This window comes from Aedes albopictus, chromosome 3 (assembly GCF_035046485.1).
Source record: "Aedes albopictus strain Foshan chromosome 3, AalbF5, whole genome shotgun sequence".
NCBI classification, from domain to species: domain Eukaryota; kingdom Metazoa; phylum Arthropoda; class Insecta; order Diptera; family Culicidae; genus Aedes; species Aedes albopictus.
The window spans coordinates 221,364,024-221,385,660 of record NC_085138.1 but is presented as its reverse complement, the minus strand read 5'-3'; the positions used below and the strand labels follow the sequence as shown (position 1 = coordinate 221,385,660).

The window sequence follows — 21,637 nt, the reverse complement described above, 5'->3', positions numbered from 1 at the left end:
AAACATTTCACGGCTGTCAAACATTCGTCTTCCTCCATTTTCTTTGCGTGTTTCTCGCTTCGATCCTTTTCTGCCTGCTTGCGAGGAATCCCGAAAAGCCCGTGCAAAAGAAGTGATCGCAGACAAAAACGGGAAGACGCGTGTGGTTCCGTATTTTCCATCGATTTTTACCATTTTTGTTCGCGCTAATTCCTGTTCCTTGTGCTGCATCGCGTCGGCAGTTCGGGTCCGCAGTGTAAAATGTCGAAAAGACGAATCGAAGTGATGGATCCCTTTATCAAGAAACGAAGGTAAGATTTTCACCCCGAGCCAGTCTGGAAGCGCAACGCAAGTGTTGGTGGCGGATGCCCAAGCAACATGGCGGCGGCCCTTGAAACGCGATGTTTGCATACGATTTTTTTTTCTATTGCAGGGAGGAAAAGGGTATGCTCGATTCCGGAGCGTCGACCAGCGGCAGCAGCAATATGGTTCCGACCGGTACAGCCGCGTCCAATGGGAAAACTAACCCAATGAATGGAATCCCGTACACGCAGAACTACTTTAACCTGTACAAAAAGCGTATCACCCTGCCGGTGTTCGAGTATCGAGCGGATTTTATGCGGCTGCTGTCGGAGCACCAGTGTATCGTGCTGGTCGGTGAAACTGGTTCCGGAAAAACAACCCAGATTCCCCAGTGGTGTGTGGAATTTGCCAGAGCCAGTGGAAACAAAGCAGTGGCCTGTACGCAGCCTCGGCGAGTGGCCGCAATGTCCGTCGCTCAGCGAGTTTCGGAGGAAATGGATGTCATGCTGGGACAGGAAGTTGGCTACAGTATCCGTTTTGAGGATTGCTCCTCGGCGAGAACCGTTCTCAAGTAAGTTTTGTGCATAAAGTTTTGTTTTTGTTGGCATTGGATATCGTGTACAGTAGATGTTCAATAAACGCAATTCAATGTTGTTTAACCCTCTATAAGGCAGTGGAACTACCTATTATTATTATTAGCTTTATTAGGGAGATTTTCAGTCCGAGGTTGGTTTATATATATTTTGCCACCTAATGTTTGAAATTTTTCTGTTTTATAACAATTTACAGTCAGGTCTTTTTTTACGCTTTTCATTTACGCGGCCGCGTAGATCAAAACTCCATATAAAAAAAAATCATCGTCTTATTTTTGCATGATTCGTCGAGAAATGGTGAGACTTTTTTTTACGCGGTTTTTTGAATTTTGAACTAAGTTTTTTCACGCGGTACGTATCCCCCGCGTAAAAAAACCTGACTATTTCGAACTTTTTTTTTTTGATTTACGTAAAATTAGGATTACTAACGTCTGGTATTTTTTTTGGTACTAAACAAAGCTTTAACCAGAGCTGCCACATTATCTGTATTCCGTACACGAAAAAAGTTGGCACCCCCTCGTTTATTTTGCTACCTCAAAGTATTTTACTAGGACTGAAAGCTTAAAAAATAGTTCCAAAAATATACTATTTTTTGAGTTAACAAACTTGTTCCATTGCCTTGCGGTTTAAAAATAAACGACGGGGTGCCAATTTTTTTTTCGTATACAACCCTGTATGTGGCAGCTCTGGCTTTAACAACAATTTGGGAGCCATCTGTAGTCTCAAAAATGGCTAAATTTAATCGCGTGAAGAAAATTAGCTTAAACTTATTGAAAAATTATAGATTTGGTAAATATTTTAAGAAATAATCAAATTATGGGTTGACATGAGCTGAACTACCGTCTACTCCAGTTGGTTTGAACGACACCTCATGCAAACCATGGGAATAGCTAACAAAACAATCTGGGAAGTCGAAGATCAATCTTTTGGAAGTACTCATCTGGCCATCAAAATCAAAATGAGCGTTCAGTTAAGGATTCCGATAGCTAGCAGAAGTGAGGACTACAAACAAAGGTCAACGTTACGAAAGCTATAGAAGAATTAAATACTATTCAATTACAATTTTAATACGATCTAGAAGAGCTCCAAACAATATTCGAAGAAGTGATAGAAAAATCTAGCTACATCGTCAAAAATAAAAAGGCTAATTACCTGAAACGCTGGTGGAATGACGAGATACAAGAAGCATACAACCACAAAAGAGAATGTCTGAAAAACTACAACAAACAAAAAACCCTAGGAAACCAACTAGCCTTCAGAAAAGCTCAAGCAAATCTGGAAAGGTTGATACGCAGGGAAAAAAGAAAGAACACTCATGAACTACGGACAAAAATTGACAAAGACACACCTATCAGCCAGCTTTGGAACATAGTAAGAGGAGTTAACGCAGCGCTCACAGGAAGAAAAACGGCATCGCAACACGTAGTAGAAACACAAACAGCGGGACAATATCTGGACAACATCTACAAAGAACCGATCAGCAGACTACCGGAACCAACACACACACAAGTCCGGAGCAGGACGAAAAATTTGACGATCCTATCACAACAAAAGAGTTCGATAGAGTGGTTCTTAACAAAGAAGACCACTCAACACCAGGTATGGACCAAATCAAGCATAACTTTTCAATCCGACGTAACTCGAGAATGTAAACAAATCCGGGTTTACTGCTGCATGCATGATTCATAAAGCAAATTGAAGAATCCACATCACTGTTTGATGATTTATTGCTTAATTTGTTTAACTAAGCATTTTTTTCGAAATGACGTATCTAACTATTTTGATGTTTACAACTTTACTGATAGATACACCGTTTTGATATATGAGAAAACCAAACGACGTATCTAGCCAAAATCAAAAGTAACAGATACACCAAACTGGCACCATACAAAAGCGACGTATCTGGCATGACGTATCTCTAACCAACCCGGTGTATGTGTATTTTTGTCAAAATTCATTGTGAAAATGATATGGAATGGGTAGGTTTTGTTTCTTACCTAGTGCGTGCTATATCCCTGGTGATGTTAAGCACGAAAAAACTTATGAAAAGTCTTTTTATAAAAAACTATTTTAGTGAAATGGTCGTCAACATTGACCATGAATTTACTCAGATCAGTGAAAAAAATAGATACGTCGATTTGAAAAATAATGCTTGAAATATCCTACAAAATGCTCAAAAACATAAGACGGGATTTACTACTGGAAATCTACGAGAAGATCAACTACGCGTGGAAAAACAAAATCATTCCGGAGAAATGGAGAGAGATCAAAATCATACTCATTCAGAAGGCGAACTACCCTCCTTCAGAAGTTGCAGGAGAAATGGGAACAGCACTGCTCAGCGTATTACTGAAATCGATAAATGGGGCAGTAAAAACAGGCTCTACGACTTCTTGGAAGAAAACGACTTGCTCCCAACACTTTCATTCGGCTTCAGAACACACAGGTCTTCAACAAGCTACGTCAACTACGTAGTCAACCTAGCAAGTAAAGCTAAAAAGGACAAAATGGGATGCATAGTTGTTTTCATGGACATCTTCCAAGCCTTTGACTGTGTAAACGTAGGAAAGCTGATGGAACAAATAAACGAAATGAAAATTCCAAGCGGGATAGCAGAATGGCTGTACGAGTACCTAAAAAGCAGAAAAATCAAAATACTGTCGCAAGAAAACCAAAGCCACGGAACGCGTAGTTTAAAACTTTTTTATTCTTCACGCTTTTCTTGTCGGTACACGAATGAATTACAGCAATCGTTTTCAAAAAAAAAGAATACACGCTTAACTGGAAAACCCCAACACGGAAAACATACACAGTAAAACACCCAAACAGAATTAACCCAAGAATAAACCCAACCACACTCTAATCAAAAAGTAGACACCTGCTCATAAATATACTACAACTCGGCCATTCCTGACACTGGATCGATTCGATCCTGAATTTTCATAAGAACAAAATACACACACAGATACACAAACACATATGTATTGCTTTCTCAATTTCGTTATTAAATAAATAGACTGATACACCATTTAAGAACCCCTTTCACCAGAAACTCTCCAATCGGCCCAACGTTTCATACGTGATGATTCAATTATACCATCGTAGGGAAGTTGGGATATTTGCCCATTTTCAATATCTCTAACAACATACCTGTCGTTCGGAAGGGTTTTATGGATACGGTACGGCCCTTTAAATTTGGGAACGAATTTTTTGTTAGTTCCAATAGTAGTGTCAATATTCCGAATCACAACGTAATCACCTTCAGAAAATACGACGGGAGACTTATGTTTCTTTTCATGCAATTCATGATTGCGATTTTGTGAACGCTCAATAGATTCTGCAGCCGAACTTCGAATTGATTCCAAATCTCTAACTGTATCCATCTTATCATCCAGAAACTCAGCGAGGACGTCAACATCGCGACCACGTTGTTGGACTCCATACAAAAGCATGCTAGGCGTTTGGCAAGTAGTCGAATGCATTGAATTGTTAACAGCGTATTCCACTTTTCCCAACATTTTACACCAATCGGAATGCTGCACGGGTTCCGTGAGTTTAGCCAACAACGATTTGACAATACGATTGACTCGTTCAACCTGGCCGTTTGCCTGAGCAGAAGCAGTAGCAACCTTCACATGTTCAATATTGTTGTCCAACAGGTACGAAGTGAAATCCAAAGAAGTAAAGCACGTCCCACGATCGCTAACAATTCTTCTTGGTCGACTGTAGTTTTCAAAATACTTATCAAGACAAGCACAAACTTCTTTTGTACTTGTCGAATTTACCGGATAAAGCTTAACGAATTTCGTGAAAGCATCAACTACCACCAAAATGTGTTTCCTTTTTGAACTAATTGAAGGAAGCGGACCGAAGTGATCAATGTGAATCGTATCAAAAGGGACAGGCTTTTTCGGAATACTGTGCAATGCACGACAATCGGAATTAGGTTCGGAATGAATTATACAACGGACACAGTTCTTAATGTATTTCTCCACCTCGGATTTCATATTCGGAAACCAATAATGCATCTGAATCTGCGCAAGCGTCTTCGTAATTCCCATATGGCACAATTTCTCATGCACACTGTGTATTACGTTGGTTTCCATTTCCTTGGGTACATAAAACAAAAGTTTCCCAGTGTTACTACAACGGTATACCAACCCATCTTCCAAGCAGAAATGTCTGACAAGTCCGTTCTCTAACTTCTCTCTCAATTCAACAATATCCTTATCTCGGCTTTGGGTAACTTGAAGTTGGAAATCAAGATCATCTGAATTTACTGCGGAAATAACTTGATCAGAGTTATCGTAAGTTACGACATCGGCACCAGGTAATCGACTCAAAGCATCTACGTGATTCATAAGCCTACCATTGCGATGCTGGATAGTGTAGTGGTAATTTTCTAACTCAAGAGCCCATCTCGCGATCCTAGCATTAACACTTCTCTTGTTTAATGTCATAGTCAATGAGTTGCAATCTGTTCTGATGCGGAACGGAATTCCTTCCAAATAGATGCGGAACTTTCTGAGCGAATAGATAATAGCTAAAGTCTCTAGCTCAAAACTGTGATAACGCGATTCAGCAGCGGATGTTCGTTTAGAGAAATACCCGATTGGATGAAATTTACCATCTTCCTGCTTTTGCATCAAGATTCCACCAAAACCTTCACTACTAGCATCACAATGCAGTTCTGTTTCCCGCTTTGGATTGTAAAGAGCAAGGACAGGAGAAGACATCAGCTTTCTTCGTAGGGTTTCAAAAGCTTCCTTGCACTTCTCATCAAAATGAAATTTTACTCCAGGATTTGTCAAAACACGTAGAGGCAAAGCAATTGTTGAGAACGATGGAACAAACCTTCGGAAATACGAAAACAAGCCCAAGCATTTACTGAGTTGCTTCACATTACAAGGAATTGGCAACTTCTCAATTGCAGCCAGGTGAGAGTTGTTGGGCCTAATGCCATTTTCACTTACAGTGAATCCCAATAATTCAATCTCAGTGAAACAGAATTGACACTTCTGAAACTTAATCTCCAGTCTGAACCCTGCTAATGTGCGAAGAACTCGTTGCAAAACATCCAAATGTTCCTGGATCGTAGCCGTTGCTATTGTAATATCATCAAGATAAACAGTAACGGTTCCTTCCTTAATAAATGGCGCCAAAACAAAGTTGATGAATCTCTGAAACACAGCTGGAGCATTCCGTAATCCAAACGGCATCTTCAAATACTCGTACTGCCCACTAGGAGTGACAAAGGCCGTATACGGAACACTGCCTTCAGCTACATTAACCTGATGGAACCCATTCTTAAGATCCAGCACTGTGAAATATTTCTTCCCTTCAACACGTTCTAGACAATCATCAATCAAAGGCATAGGGTAACTATCACGAATTGTCACTTTATTCAATGCACGATAATCCACACACATTCGCTTCTCACCACTTTTCTTTGTTTTCAAAACAATTGGAAATGCGTAGGGAGAACTACTCGGTCGTACAATTCCAGCACTCAGCAATCCCTCAACAATGCGGTCCACTTCAATTTTGTCGGAATAAGACAGCCTCCTTGGCGGGAAGTTGATTGGAATCTCCGACGTAAGGTTTAGCTTCATTTCATACGTATGCTCCTGGATGGGTACATTCCTGAGATCAATATAGTCGTTTTGAATAATATTTAGTATATTATTCCGATGATCAACACTCAACTCTGGATTTATGTCATAATTACAATTACTGTCAATCGGGTCTATACAGAACACATCAGGAACGGAAAAGTGATCCAGCATCGGAACAGATTTGTATTCATCAAGCGGAACGGAACAATCAAACAACACGGAAGAATCGGAAGTAGCGGAAGAACCGGAAGGATCGGAACTTAACTGGGTGGAAGACGAACAACTCAAATTTGAAACACATACTTCGAGAGAAACAATTTGAGGGCTAAATTTGTGTCCATTGGAGATCACAGTAGATGGTCGATGATCACACTGATTACAAGTAGTAGTGGGTTCTGAAGGTGCATCAGTCGAATAATCAAACACACAATGTAACACTTGTCCAGAAATTTTAATTCGATTTGGGTCTGGTCCAATTTCAAGTTCAACTTTAGGTTTCATTTCTGCTGAATCAATAAGTCTCGTATCATACAAAGCAATGCCAACTTCATTCAAAAAATTCCGCCCCAAAAGCAACGGAACACAAAGATAATTGTCGGGTACTACATGTACCTTTAAACACGTTTTACGGTCACGAAAGCAGACAATGGCTGCAATAATTCCATAGGTGCATAGTGGGTAGTTTCCTATGCTCTTGTAGCCTGAGTTCATCTTCTCACTCGGTCCCATCGATTGTGGAACTACCGATCGTCGCACGAAACTAATTGGACTGCCCGTATCGAACATAGAAAGTACAGTGATACATGGGTGTGCGTTACAATCAATTGAGAAAGCAATACTTACAATATTCAACTCGGAGAGAACTGCCCCTAGTTCGCCAACGGATTGGCGGTCTCCACCGCCATTTTGGCGAAACTCATCCGCTAGAGCAACTTGGTTGTTGTTCCGTGGAGCTGGTCTTGGACACTCCTTAAGTTGATGCTGAGTCGAACCACAACGGAAGCAAGAGCCCTTCACTCGGCGTGGCTCCTTGCAATCCGCCGACAGATGGCCAACACCCGAACAGTTGTAGCAGCGCGGCGATTCCGGCTTGGTTGATGTAGCCTTCACCTTCTGCTTGACTGGTTGCGTCCGAATCGGCGTAGGGTACATCTCTCGCAACTGAACATATCGCCGTGAAAGCTGCTTCAGATGGGCCAAGTCTCTGGCCGGGTAAAGAACTGCTATGTTCGCTGAACGGTCCTGGAATCCATCGATGATGAACTGCACGGTTTGATTCTCGTCGATATTCGCCCTGGACGCAATCTCCTGCATCCTTAAGATGTACGCAGTGACCGACATTTTCGAAGTGTCAAAAGTTGTTTTGCGCAGCTTGTCAACAATTTCAGCGACCGTGTAAACATGACCGAAGTTTTCCAGGAAACTATCACGGAACTGTCGATAATTTGCAGACTTGTCAACACGAAGAAACCATTCAGCCTCCGTTCCAGGTTCCATTAAACGCCGAGCACATTTCAACTTAAAGTCATCATCGCCTCCCAGAGAATCGCACGCAGATTCGAAATCACTGAGCCATCTGTTCGCATCGGATGTATCACCTCCGGAAAATCGTGAAACGGAACCAATCACATCCTGAATTGTCGGTGGGTTTCCTTGCGCTTGTCCGATGTCCTCCAGTTCCCGACGCAAATCGGCGATCATCTTACGCTTCTTCAGCACCCTTAGTTCTACGTCCAACTGCTCCTCCTCATTCTCTGATGGTGATGCCGAACCTTCTTCGTCGTTTGGTGCTCCGCCCTGTGCCCCAACATGGCTTTCGTAGAGCGCTCGCAGGTGCGTTACTGTTGCCGACGGAGGAAAATCGATTTGGTTTTCCTGCAGCCACTCGATCAAATTACTTTTCGTCATGCGGCTCATATTCACTGGTTGACGAATTATCCTGTTTCCGGCGTGGATCCCACTTCTGATGGTTGTCGCAAGAAAACCAAAGCCACGGAACGCGTAGTTTAAAACTTTTTTATTCTTCACGCTTTTCTTGTCGGTACACGAATGAATTACAGCAATCGTTTTCAAAAAAAAAGAATACACGCTTAACTGGAAAACCCCAACACGGAAAACATACACAGTAAAACACCCAAACAGAATTAACCCAAGAATAAACCCAACCACACTCTAATCAAAAAGTAGACACCTGCTCATAAATATACTACAATACAAACACCAGACGGACCAGAAACGAAGGAAGTAAACCAAGGACTACCTCAGGGCTTCCTCTGTCACCCGTGCTGCTCAACATATATACAGCAGAGCTTCACGAACACGCCAATCCGAGCGATGGTATACACCTAGTACAGTTCGCGGATGACTTCGCAGCAATAATCATGTCTCGACTAGAGTACGGAGCAGCAATATATGGCAACGCAGCAACCACAAACAAAAAGACGATAGAAACGGTACTGAACGCGTACGTAAGATCAGGGATGAGGTACCTAAGAACCATACCAATCAATGTGCTTCTAGCAGAATCAGGACAGACCCCAATGATAGAGTAGAACTTCTAACTCTTCGCGAAGTCATCAAGGCAAAATACTACAGAGACCCGAACCTGAAATTCATCAGAGACAAACTCGATCATCAAACAGACCCAGGGACATATATCGCAGAGATAGCAGAAAAACATGTAGAGATAATCAGCCAAATGAAAGCACAAAGCGAAACAATTCTAGAAGACAGGAAAAAGTGCCAAAAATGAAAATCTCAACCGAGATAGATAAGCAAATGGGAAGAAAGGACCAAACGGACAAACAAATACTAAAAGCAAAAACCTTGGAGCTTTTGGACAACAACTACAGAGGACACCACAAAATCTACACCGACGCATCAAAAACACAAAGTGGAACAGCGATAGCAGTGTATGACCCGCAATAAAACTTCAGAATCTCGAAAACAAACAACAACTTCAGCATCACAAACGCAGAGTTGCTGGCAATAAGAGAGGCTGTCCGATACGCGAAACAAAAACAGATAGAGAAAACAGTAATCCTCACCGACGCAAAAAGTGCATGTGAAGCACTGAAAAACGTAGACAAGACACGATCAAACTATTTGTTGTACACAACGTATATCAAGATAGTATAAACACGAACCTGACCATTCAGTGGATACCGAGCCATATAGGAGTTGAGAGAAACAAAGTAGTAGATCGGGAAGCGGTAGAAGCCACAAAAAATAAGCAAGATAGTTACGATAGCCTGACACTAGGAGACACGTTGAAACTAACGAAAAGGGAAGTCTGGGGAAAATGGACCAGGAAATACAAACTACAATCCGAGGAGAAAGAAGCATACCTCTACCAAATAGCCGACGAACCACTAAAGAAAATTTGGAGCCAACAAACAGGACTGACAACTCAAGAGCAAATAACGATCGCAAGGATAAGGTCAGGACACTGCCTAACAAAGGATAGGAAACGAGCCTGGAAATGGGAAGACAACGAACTATGTGACAAATGCAACGTGACGGAAAACATAGAACATATTCTATACAAATGCGTCAAATTCGCCAAACAAAGAAAGACATACTACAAAATAATAATCCATTAACTAACATATTAAAACGAAACGCCTTAAAAGAACTTAAAGCTATAACAAAATTCTTGCAAGAATGCAAAGTTAAAGTATGAAGCTATCTATGTACAAGCTAAGCAGGGGGTCTCCCGCAAATACCGGAGACACCCGATACCAACACACCGAAAACCGACCAATAAATCGCCCCACCGAATGACGAATCACCAACGAGCAAAGGAAACACAACACCCAGAAACACGCCCGAAACAAACACCAAAGAGCGAGAAGGATCAGGTCCGAGCTCTCCACCAAGAAGTGGAAACGTCAAAAAAAAAGTGTTCAGATTAGATGAGGTCAAACCAACGGGGGTAGACGGTACACAGTTTATATTATGGGTTAAACCCTAATCCACTCTAAAGTCTCTTTTCCGGCTTTTTGTCGAAGTCAAAAGAAGAAAAGTACCCTAAACGGGCAGTGGCAACTATATTGCCACCTAGATTTTTGAGAGTTTCTTTTAAACAAAAATTGTTTTGTACATGTACCGTGGGTGCCCTAATTTCGCGCGGGTCCAAATTTCGCTCACTGATAATATTTAGAGATCATAATCATAGAACTAATTGTTGAATTGTCCAAATTTTGCTTTAGATAGTATAGCTAAAGTGAAATATGGACAATTATTGCACAATTAGTTTTATTATTATGATCTCTAAATAATATCAGTGAGCGAAATTTGGACCCGCGCAAAATTAGGTCACCCCACGGTAATCATGTAATCATTTCCATAACAGTCTGCGTTGACAACTCTTCTAGTTTTCTCGGCCTTGTAAAGGGTTAACTGTACATTGAAGCGGGTGAAACGGTTATACGTAAATTACTTTAGGATGGTGATTTCTTTTAAACTTTTGTGCACGTGAAGTTCGATTCCTCCGCACGGCCCATGCGAAATTGTAGAGTATACCTTACGAAGTAGTAGTCAAGAACTCGGATTGGACGAACCAGACCGAACAGTTTGCATATACCGGTTTAGAATAGTACTATTGATGATGTTTTCGGTGGTATGAGTCCACTATGATGATATTGTTCTACCACCTATTGTAGCAAGGCAACTGCCTATAGCACTGGAATAATCTGAAAAGCGATTTGATCAAGATTGTGCTGTTGTTAGTGGTCAGTCATTCTCCTTTATGAAGGGCCAAACAGGGTTGTGCGGACCCGCAAGCAGAGACACTTGCGCGAAACCCGCGTCAGGGGAAAAGAATCTCTTTCCAGAAGAAAGTTCTCACGAACAACTGCAAAATCAAGCCCTCGATTGACAGAATACTCCCAATAGATGGGGTCGGAGAGCCCGCCCTCAATCCACGAAATGTTAACAACAAGGAGGAGGCAGTTCCAAGCTCCTGTCCAAATCGTTTCAATCGGGTGCCCTGATGGTCCCTCCCTTTCCCAATATAGGATGAGATATGTATATGTAATGTATGTCAGTGTGTGTTATGTGTATGTTCTGTTATACATTTGTTTGAAAAACAAACAATCATGATTAATAAGCATTTATAAACAAAACATTTACCTGATTACTCCTGAAATAAAATGTGGATTAGCAACAAAACATTGAAAAAGCACATCAAATCTAGATCCTGGAATGTCTGCTCACCACTGATCGGCCCTTTAGGCATGAAAACATTAACAAGATTGAAATTTGATTTGGTGGTAGATCTTACGCCGCAACGCACCATTCTAAGGTGATCTACCCACGTTACGGGGCCGGTGGTATGAGTCCACTATACAGAGTAACCCCAATTCAACGTGTCAAGCACCTCGTACCGAGGAATGAGTGACCGAGGTGGTGACCTTATTTCGTGGGATTAAAATATGAGCTCAGCAAAAACAAATCAGAAAAGTAGAAGCAACAATAGTAGCGGTAGTGAAGAGGTTAACCCATTCGCAAGAAGTAAGTGAGCTAATTCTCCTTTAAGTAGAGCGGCACTGGATGAGTTACCTTGTCGGGAGAGATCATAATCGGAGCATGGTTGATGAAGGTCATCAATACAAATAGATATGGGTCTCTGCAATGGAGGTAGCTGCGCAGCTGATTGAATGAATCTTGCGTTCTCGAAGTCTAACATTAGTAAGCATCTCAAGCAGGCCCTCATCTGGCTTCGTAGGTCAACATGAGAAACCGTGGAGTTGTAAGGTGCCGAAGTCAATCTAGACGGAGGTCTACGCTTTCCCGGGTAGTCCCGGGTAGAGAGCGGCGGACGCGGTTACTTTTCACAAGCAATCGAAGAAGCGTATAAGGCAACTGTCAGATGAGGAGCTACCAGGTGGCGCTCGCATGGTTAGGAGGTTAACACCGAAAGTCGTAATACAGTAATACCGGTAAATCTGACCATAGCAGGTGTCCCGGAAAGTTTTGAAGAGTGGGCCTGAAAAGGCCGGCCCATCCGGGATCGAAGGGAATAGGGTTTTGCGACCACTGATAGGTCCTCACACTTCGTCATCAAGACGGAAGAGTCCAAGTGCTCGGCCATGCTCATTGCTCATGGATCTGGGAGCCGACGTACGCAAAAAATAAAAGTACTTGCGCAACAGGCGAAGTGATCTTCGTGCTCAAGCGCGACGATGAGCGCAAGGGTATCGCCTAGAGATGGTACGGGTACGGTCGGGTCCGGGCTTGGAAATTTTTCAAAATTCGGGTTCGGATCTGGTCCGGGTTAGAAAATTCAACTTTCGGGTACGGGTCGGGTCGGGTTTGAATAACGTAGGATTCAAGTCGGGTTTGGTAACCAGTGTAGATATTTCAGTACTCAAAAAATACTTTATATGTCATACACGGAAAATATTTCTGAACTCGGGTTTATTGAGAAATATTATTTCGGGTTCAGGTCGGGTTCGAGTTTGATTGACGATTTTGTTTTTCGGGTTCGGGCCGGGTCCGGGTTTTGCAATTTGAAATATCTCGGGTACGGGTCGGGTTCGGGTCTGTAAAATCTGAAACCCGACCTTCCCTGAGTACTGCCTACAAATATTTGTCGAGATCCTTGGCGAAGGTGTCGACATAGACTAATTTCAAGACCTCGATGTACCATAGAAAACGATCAAATTTTCGGTGACCAGTCCGGTACCCAATAAATATTCATAACCGTGTATTTTTTTCCGTGTAAATTGCCTTTTGTGTAAATTTTATTTAGCGTGTTAAACTGATCTGACAGCTCTGACAGTAAGGGACTGAACATAAATTACGTAAAGTGAGTACCAAGGATTGTTCACAATCTGCGAACATGACTGCGGAAAAAAATGCGACCATGACGCCGCTGGTGTCGAGGTGAGGGCTCTCTAAAGGTAAAAAACGTAGACGCGATTACCAACACGGTAGAGCTCGTCTTGGCACCTCAGTCGTTCCGCCTCAGAAAGGTCCTGCAGGGACGCAGATGGTCTTCCCAAGAAACTGAAGTAGCTGAATAATAGCTTCTTAAGCTAAAGTTTACTTAAGAGTGGTTCGATACAAGTCATGGAAATGTATGGTCCACTGCACGAATTTGTGCTGGCCTGCTTACTCTCACCGAAAATTTGACGTTTGAGCGGTGCCGGCACCTCTCAAACGTCAAGTTTTCTGTGAGAGTAAGCAGGCCAGCATAAATTCGTGCAGTGGACCATAAGCTTTATAAGCTGTGTAGGCATGGCTTACTCAGATATGCACCAAACTACTACAGCCTCCAAAACCACACTACCTACCTGAACATCATGCTCGGATATCTGTAGAGCAGATTTTCTCCCATCTGCTTAGGGAAGAAGAAACACGACATACAAATGCTAAATCTTCAATTTGTAAATAAAGCAGGGTTTGCCTCCCTGGAAATGTTATGCCGCCAAATTTAATTGTATGCCTTTCTACGCATAGGGGTAGGCGGGGCATTATGGACACGCGGGGCAGAATGGACACCCTCAATATTTTGAAATATGCAAACTTTTTTGAACTTTTAATGAATGGAGAATATAGTCCATTTGTCTAAAACGTAGTTTCAGGAAAGAAACATTCGAAATTAAAATTATACTTGAATTTACACGAAAAAGTTGCGTCCTCCGTTTTTTGTGCATGAAAGTTATAATTTTCACACCATCTAAAATAAGATTTAGTGATTAATTTAAGGTCGATTAAAACCTGATATTTCTAGAACACATGCAAGTAGTTTTGCTGTAACTACATGCTTAACATGTTTATATTTTCTTCTTTATTATATCAAAAATCAAGTTTGGAAATATCTTCTGCTGCCGGGGCAAAATGGACACTCACCTTTTTGAAAGAAGCGGCAAGGGAAAAATATAACCTTAATCACAAACCAACCAAATTCTTCGATTTCAGTATATTTTCGGATAAATGTTCACTATAGTAGACATAGGGTGAAACAAATTGGTCAAAAAACGACAGCAGTGGAAAATAGTTGTTCTAGGCACAGCTGTACATGCCGACAAAAACGAAGCTTTATCCAAAACAGCCTGAATTTAAATTAACTGAACAAAAATGAACTACTTCGGCGTATTATTCATCCATAATAGTTGTTTTGTAATGAAATGACTTTACAGGTGTAAATAATGTACGAAATTCGTAAAAGTCTCATGGTGTCCATATTGCCCCGTATGCTTGAAGACGGTCATGAAAAACTAACATTTTTCATAACATTTTTTGAAGTGGATAAATCATTTTTCTTCGTGAGCATTCTTATGCAATAGATGCTAAATAGACTTTAAAAGGATACATGTATCAAAAAACTAAACTTTTTTGACATCTTGCCAGGTAAAGTTGGCAAAAACCTTAGGGTGTCCATATTGCCCCGCCTACCCCTACCGTAATAAAATTATCCAGAAATGTTGAAGGAATCATATAAAAAAACTAAAATCCTTGTCTTTGTTTCCAGGTATATGACCGATGGTATGTTGCTTCGAGAAGGAATGAGTGACCCCATGCTGGAAACCTATCAGGTTATTCTACTGGACGAGGCTCACGAACGTACCTTGGCGACAGATTTACTTATGGGTGTCCTCAAGGAAGTGATTCGTCAACGAAAAGATCTGAAACTCGTTATTATGTCCGCTACTCTGGATGCAGGCAAGTTCCAGCAGTACTTCGACAACGCACCGCTGATGAATGTTCCGGGTCGAACTCATCCGGTCGAAATTTTCTACACTCCGGAACCGGAGAGGGACTATCTGGAAGCGGCCATCCGCACCGTCATTCAGATTCACATGTGCGAAGACGTCGAAGGGGACATTCTGATGTTCCTCACCGGTCAGGAAGAGATTGAGGAAGCATGCAAACGTGTGAAGCGCGAAATCGACAATCTTGGACCGGAAGTTGGCGAACTGAAGTGCATTCCACTGTACTCTTCACTGCCACCCAACATGCAGCAGAAGATTTTCGAAGCGGCTCCGCCGAAAAAGGCCAACGGAGCCATTGGGCGGAAGGTGGTCATCTCCACCAACATTGCCGAAACGTCACTCACCATCGATGGAGTGGTGTTCGTGATTGATCCGGGATTCTCCAAGCAAAAAGTCTACAATCCGCGAATTCGCGTGGAAAGTTTACTGGTTTCTCCGATCAGTAAGGCTTCGGCACAGCAGCGCGCCGGTCGTGCAGGTCGTACCCGGCCCGGAAAATGTTTCCGGCTGTACACCGAAAAGGCATACAAAACGGAAATGCAGGATAACACGTATCCTGAAATTTTGAGATCCAATTTAGGTAAGTTGGCATTCTCGATCAACACTGATGTAATTTGAGAATGTTTTCTCATGTTTTTTATATCCTTAACCAGGAACTGTTGTCTTACAACTGAAAAAACTTGGCATCGATGATTTGGTGCATTTCGACTTCATGGATCCGCCGGCTCCGGAAACACTGATGCGAGCACTGGAGCTGCTCAACTACTTGGCCGCCCTGGACGACGACGGTAACCTGACGGACTTGGGAGCAGTTATGGCAGAATTTCCCCTGGATCCCCAACTGGCAAAGATGTTGATCGCTAGCTGCCAGCACAACTGCTCGAACGAGATCCTCTCAATTACAGCTATGCTGTCGGGTGAGATATACTATAACTCTGTAGTAAAACCCCTATCCATTGAAATCCTCGTATCCTACCTTAATGATCCCACATGACTGAACCCAATGCCCCACCGGAATTGCCTCTAAACTAATGTCGAATTCGTTTATTTGCACCGCCTGCACCGCTTTGCCACCGGGTGTAGCAAACTTGCACCGAAACCGTTCGTTTATTCGCAGGTACTGTTCTGTTTTGACACCCAATTGGCACCGGTGCAAGAAAATGCTACACCCAGTTTGAGCGCGGTGTAGCAGGTACAAAGCTAGTTTTACCAATACATGCATATCGCTGAACATTGTATCGTGGTTTTGTTTTGGTAGGAATGATGATTTTCTCTTGCGGATTACGTAAACAGTTTTCTTGGATATTCATTTAACAGCAAATCTGTGCGTTTAAAAATTATTTAAACTTGATCGATGATTCTCACGTCTTTAAATCAACTTCTGGGGAATCTTCAAAATTTATCGGTAACATGAAATTTAAAAGAGTTGATTCAACGTAAATTTTCCCAATTACTATTTTTTTTTGATTATCGCAAATATGTGGATGACTTTTAATGATTTTAATCATTCGAATTTTCTGTCGCATGGTGATCTATTAATTATGAAAACAATTGACGTAATAAAGTTTTGATAAGCCCAGAATAGAACAAAAGTCAATTCATTCAAATTGGACTGAAATATCACTGAAGTAACATTTTGTAGATACAAACAGTTTCAAAAACCGTAAATTCTATTTTTTTTCTTACAACAAATATTGGATTTTTGAATTAAATTGAAAGTCAAACAAATGTCACAGAAGGATGGTTAAAGCGTTTTTAATATGAATTGCCTTTCAATAACGTTAAAACATTTCAAAAGCATTTATTTATTAGCTACGTTGTAGCTAAACGTTTTCTATTGAACTGCCTTTAACATTTTTTGTGTTAAATTTGTGCACGTAGATCGTTTAAAATTGTATGTTAGCATCCTTTTTTATTAGGCAACGGAAATTGTTAAATTCTGAAAAGTTGCTTTTGATTGAAAAATTATGATATTACGAGAATTTGAAGAAGATAAATAATGTAGGAGTGTTAAAACATTGAATAACAATTTTCAAGTAACATTTTATTATTACAAGTTTATCATGTATAAGTGGATTACTGAAAACTTTTAAAATTGTTTAGTTGGATATAGAAAATAAAAAATAAAAATAATTTTGTTTATCACGGAAATCATGAAAACATTGATTATGTTTATTTTTGATATCCTTTATTGTTTTCATTGACGCTCTCACGCGCTCTTACTAATACCATCACAAGCTGTCAACAAATTGCACCGAAACCGTTCGTTTTTCCGGTGTCAATTGCTACACCGGTGCAGTGCACCGTCGGGAATAAACGAATTCGACATAAGTTACCAATTGGAGAAGGGATTCGCTGCCATTGTCAAAATGGAGCGGGATTGCTGTTATTCTTATTATGTTCTGTCGGTTTCTCGTATGCGACTTGAATCCTTTGGCCATTGGAAACTAGCAAAGCTTGATATATGCCCACACACACACCTTAGTAAAACGATTCAAGCCGAATATGAAACCAACTAAATGATTAAAGTCTTAGGTTAAATCCAATGAAACTGTATGCCCAATGCAACTATATTTGATGGGACGCGCGCGGTATTTCTTGCGGTGTGCCTCCCAAACCCTACTTGTGTTTAGTCCCGCAGTGTTTCGTGCGCCCGAACGAGCTCAAAAAGGCCGCCGATGATGCCAAGAAGCGCTTTGCCCATCTCGACGGTGACCATTTGACACTTTTGAACGTGTACCACGCCTTCAAACAGAGTAAGTTAACCTAACGGTGGCGACCTTCATTTTTCTGATCTAATAATTATTTTCCTCCTCACAACGCCCAGACAACGAAGACCCGAGCTGGTGTTATGATAACTTTATCAACTTCCGTTCGCTTAAATCGGCCGACAATGTGCGCCAGCAGTTGGCTCGGATAATGGATCGGTTCAACTTGAAACGTACAAGCACAGACTTCAACACGACCAACTACTATTTCAACATTCGGAAAGCTCTGGTTGAAGGATTCTTCATGCAGGTGAGTGGGACTTATTCAATGCTCTATTGGTTTTGTCATCGACTGTGTCCAGTACAAAGCTTATATCTTAGCTTAATTGCTTAGATTGACTGATAATATCTTCTGTTGCTACTTCCTGATTGAACGGAACCAGTGAAAATGCGCAATACATCAAACTTTCTCACTGTACATTCCACAGTGATTCCACAGTTTTTATCTGTTTCAATTACATTTATAATAACACATACCGTCTACCCCCGTTGGTTTCACCTCATCTAATCTGAACACTTTTCTGCACATCATCCAAACTAAAAATGGTTCAAACGTCATTCTGCTCATGGAAGGGGGTGAAACGGTACGCATAATCAATACAAAACAGCGAAAAGGGTTACCATCAGTGTGTTTTTCAATGCTCACAGGGGTACTAGAAGTTCAAATTAAAAAATGAACCCTGTTGGTTTGCATGAGGTGTCGTTCAAACCAACAGGGGTAGACGGTACTTGATTGAATACATAATGGGCTGAAATTCGCTCCGTTGAATCTACGTGAAATAAAGAATCATTCGTCACTTGACGCCGTCGTATACATACAAGCTCTTCCAACTCTACCTGCCCCACCAATTATCGCATACAGTCAGATCACCCTTACTAAGACACCTTGCATCCAGGCGGCCGGGAATGTCGCGGTTTCTCATATGTTGCAGAATAATTGATGCAGCAGTTGTGCGGATACTACGGGGTCAATTTTGAGCATCTCAGCTGATATGGGATCGACCCCTGGGGCCCTGTTCGATTTCATGCTACGGAAGGCTGTTTCTCTATCTCCTGCACTGATGTAACTTCGGTGTTGACACGGGTAATGCGTCGAACCCTTGGCGGATCATGCTGAGGTGTCGATGGTGTGACCGACACTTGAAAAGGGTTTCCAAAGTGCTCGAGCCAGCGTTTCAACTGGTCAGCCGGGTCGGTCAATAACTGTCCAGACGTGTCTTTCACGGGCAGGGCATCGAAGCATTCATCTTAGTCCCACTAAGACGACGTGAAACATCGTAGAGGAGACGGATGTCGTCGGTATTTGTGGCTTTCATCGCCTTCGTCGGCTAGTGAATCCGCCCACGCTCTTTTGTCCCGTCTACATGGGCGTTACACTTTCCTTTCGGGAGCCGAATAGCGCTGACGGGATGCGGCTTTGGCTCCTCGTGTTTTCGCTCGCTCTATCGCGGCTTTGGCTTTCCTTCGCTCCTCTATTTTCCTCCAGGTATTATCTATGATCCACTGCTTTCTCCGGGTGCGTTGCTCACCCAAATTATTCTCGCCGGTGGTGATGAATGCGTTCTTAATGGCGCTCCATTGATTTTCTGTGCTTCCACCTTCTGGAATATCCACAGCACGGTTCTTTAGCTCCTCTACGATGGACCATTTCACTGCAACGTTTTCCAGTGGCGTGAATTGAACCGTCGCCAGATTTTCTTTTCCTGTGGATGGATCCGAACAATGCGCAGCCGGATTTCACGGATTAGGAGATGCTGATCGGACGCAATGTCGGCGCTACGTTTGTTTCGCACATCAAGAAGGCTCCGTCTCCATCTTCGGCTGATGCAGATGTGATCGATTTGATTTTTCGTGGCGCCATCACGGGAAACCCAAGTCACTTTGTGCACTGGTCGATTAGAAAAGGGCAATTCCCTAATCACTATGTCATTGTTGCCACAAAACTCTGCAAACAGCTCTCCGTTTTCGCTCATTTATCCGAGACCATGGCGTCCCATGACGTGCTCGTAGTCCGAGTTGTCGCGTTGAAGTCGCCTTTCGGAATCTTTTCAACGAGAGCATTCAGTTGGCTGTAAAAGTTCTCTTTGCATTTCGGCAGCATCGGTTGGCGCGTAACAATGGATCATGGTAAAGTTTCGAACCTGTGTTCTGAATCTGGCCACAATTATCCTCTCATTAATAATAGGTTCCCACTTCATGAGCGCAGCGTAGACATGAGCCCTGAGCAGGAAACCAATTTCACGGTGGTCAGGAGCGTGTTCACCTCGTAGGCCAGAGTATATCAGAATTTGACCCGATGCCAAAGTTCCTCCAAAGTTCGGCCAACGGACTTGGCTCACAATCAGTCCTAGGATCCCAAGCTTCATACGGCATGCCTCATTGGCTAGTTGTGCCAGTTTACCCTGGTGGGCTAGAATTAATACATTCCTAGTTCCCATTCTTGTCCGTTGTTTCGCGCTAAAAGTCGTGGCAATTGAATCAGTTCGTAATCTATCATTTTCGGTTTCTGTAACGGTTTTTGGGTTTAAGAAACAGTAGGCTGTTGGCCTAATGTCCCCTATCCACCATGGTGGGGCTTCCACCTTAGGTATAGCTTCAGGAAGAGCATTTCATACTCAGCCACTGGATGCCAGAACAGGCGCTGTTTGAGCCGTACCTCCTTGGTGAACACACGCTCGAGACGTATTTCCTAAATCTAGCTGAAGTAAGAAGGACAACAGTGCCCAGGCTGCACTACATACCAGCTAAGCACTCAACTCTTAGCTGGCAGTCTTTGTCGTCGCTTGACCAGTGGAAGCATGAGGTAGGAACTTCTGAGGACCAGAGCTTTGTTGGACGCTCTCCTTATCGACTCACCGTTTTGCCTTTCACTGTGGCTCTGACTTCAAATGACAAACGGTCACCATTAACACAGAGACGAATATCATTTTTACGTTACCGTGTTAGACAGATCCAAATCCATAGTATTGATTGCATAACCTTGATGAAATACTATTCAACAAATCTTTTACTTGCCTTCCACAGGTAGCTTACTTGGAGCAAACGAAGCACTACGTGACGATCAAGGATAACCAAATAGTGCAACTGCATCCATCAACCTGTTTGGGTCACAGACCGAATTGGGTCATGTACAACGAATTTGTGCTGACCACCAAAAATTACATTCGGACAGTGACGGACGTAAAGCGTAAGTCAACAAATATTGTTTTTTTGTCGATTACCGGTGAACTAATCTCACTTTTCCCCTTACTTTTCAGCGGAATGGTTACTGACGATTGCACCACAATACTATGATTTGAACAACTTCCCAGAGTGTGAGGCCAAGCGCCAACTGGAGTTCATAAACACGAAACTAGAATCAAAGCAGTATCAGCAAGGATTTTAGATAATAGCTTTCTGGATTGCATCTAATGTACCTTGGCACTTTTTACCCGATTTTTTTTTCGTTTAGGTTTCCTACACTTTCCAATAGTTGTGATTCTAGCGTAAAGTATCTTTTACCATCCGATTTAAATTGATAAAAAAACAAAAATGATATCAAGCTGATTAGCTTCCCACATAAGAATGTAAGCTGCAAATCACCAGAATTACTGCTACACAGGAAATAAACGTACCACCCTCTGAAAAATCACGTTCGTCCAGGATTTTCTCAACCGATT

The 21,637-nt window shown here is 42.2% G+C and overlaps 2 protein-coding genes across 2 annotated transcripts; one reads left to right on the top strand and one right to left on the bottom strand.

Moving 5' to 3' along the window:
* The first annotated feature begins 69 nt into the window (after positions 1-69).
* LOC109424554 (putative pre-mRNA-splicing factor ATP-dependent RNA helicase PRP1) lies at positions 70-21,609 on the top strand. The gene is made up of 8 exons (XM_029878178.2): positions 70-290; positions 413-853; positions 14,970-15,790; positions 15,864-16,127; positions 17,844-17,966; positions 18,038-18,228; positions 21,003-21,165; positions 21,236-21,609. The coding sequence occupies exons 1-8, from the start codon at positions 241-243 to the stop codon at positions 21,361-21,363; spliced, it is 2,181 nt and encodes a 726-aa protein (XP_029734038.1). The 5' UTR covers positions 70-240; the 3' UTR covers positions 21,364-21,609.
* Positions 7,122-7,964, bottom strand: LOC109429678 (uncharacterized). Its single transcript, XM_019705685.3, has 2 exons — positions 7,334-7,964; positions 7,122-7,259 (listed from the first exon to the last, which is right to left on the bottom strand). Exons 1-2 carry the CDS (start codon positions 7,829-7,831, stop codon positions 7,251-7,253), a joined length of 507 nt encoding a protein of 168 aa, XP_019561230.2. The 5' UTR covers positions 7,832-7,964; the 3' UTR covers positions 7,122-7,250.
* Positions 21,610-21,637: the final 28 nt, after the last annotated feature.

Bases quoted from the DNA above. Each gene is read 5' to 3' on its own strand.
- LOC109429678 (XM_019705685.3), bottom strand. From the start codon at position 7,831: ATGTCGGTCACTGCGTACATCTTAAGGATGCAGGAGATTGCGTCCAGG.
- LOC109424554 (XM_029878178.2), top strand. From the start codon at position 241: ATGTCGAAAAGACGAATCGAAGTGATGGATCCCTTTATCAAGAAACGA. The intron at 15,791-15,863 runs GTAAGTTGGCAT...ATCCTTAACCAG, and splicing joins AATTTTGAGATCCAATTTAG to GAACTGTTGTCTTACAACTG. The intron at 16,128-17,843 runs GTGAGATATACT...ACTTGTGTTTAG, and splicing joins AATTACAGCTATGCTGTCGG to TCCCGCAGTGTTTCGTGCGC.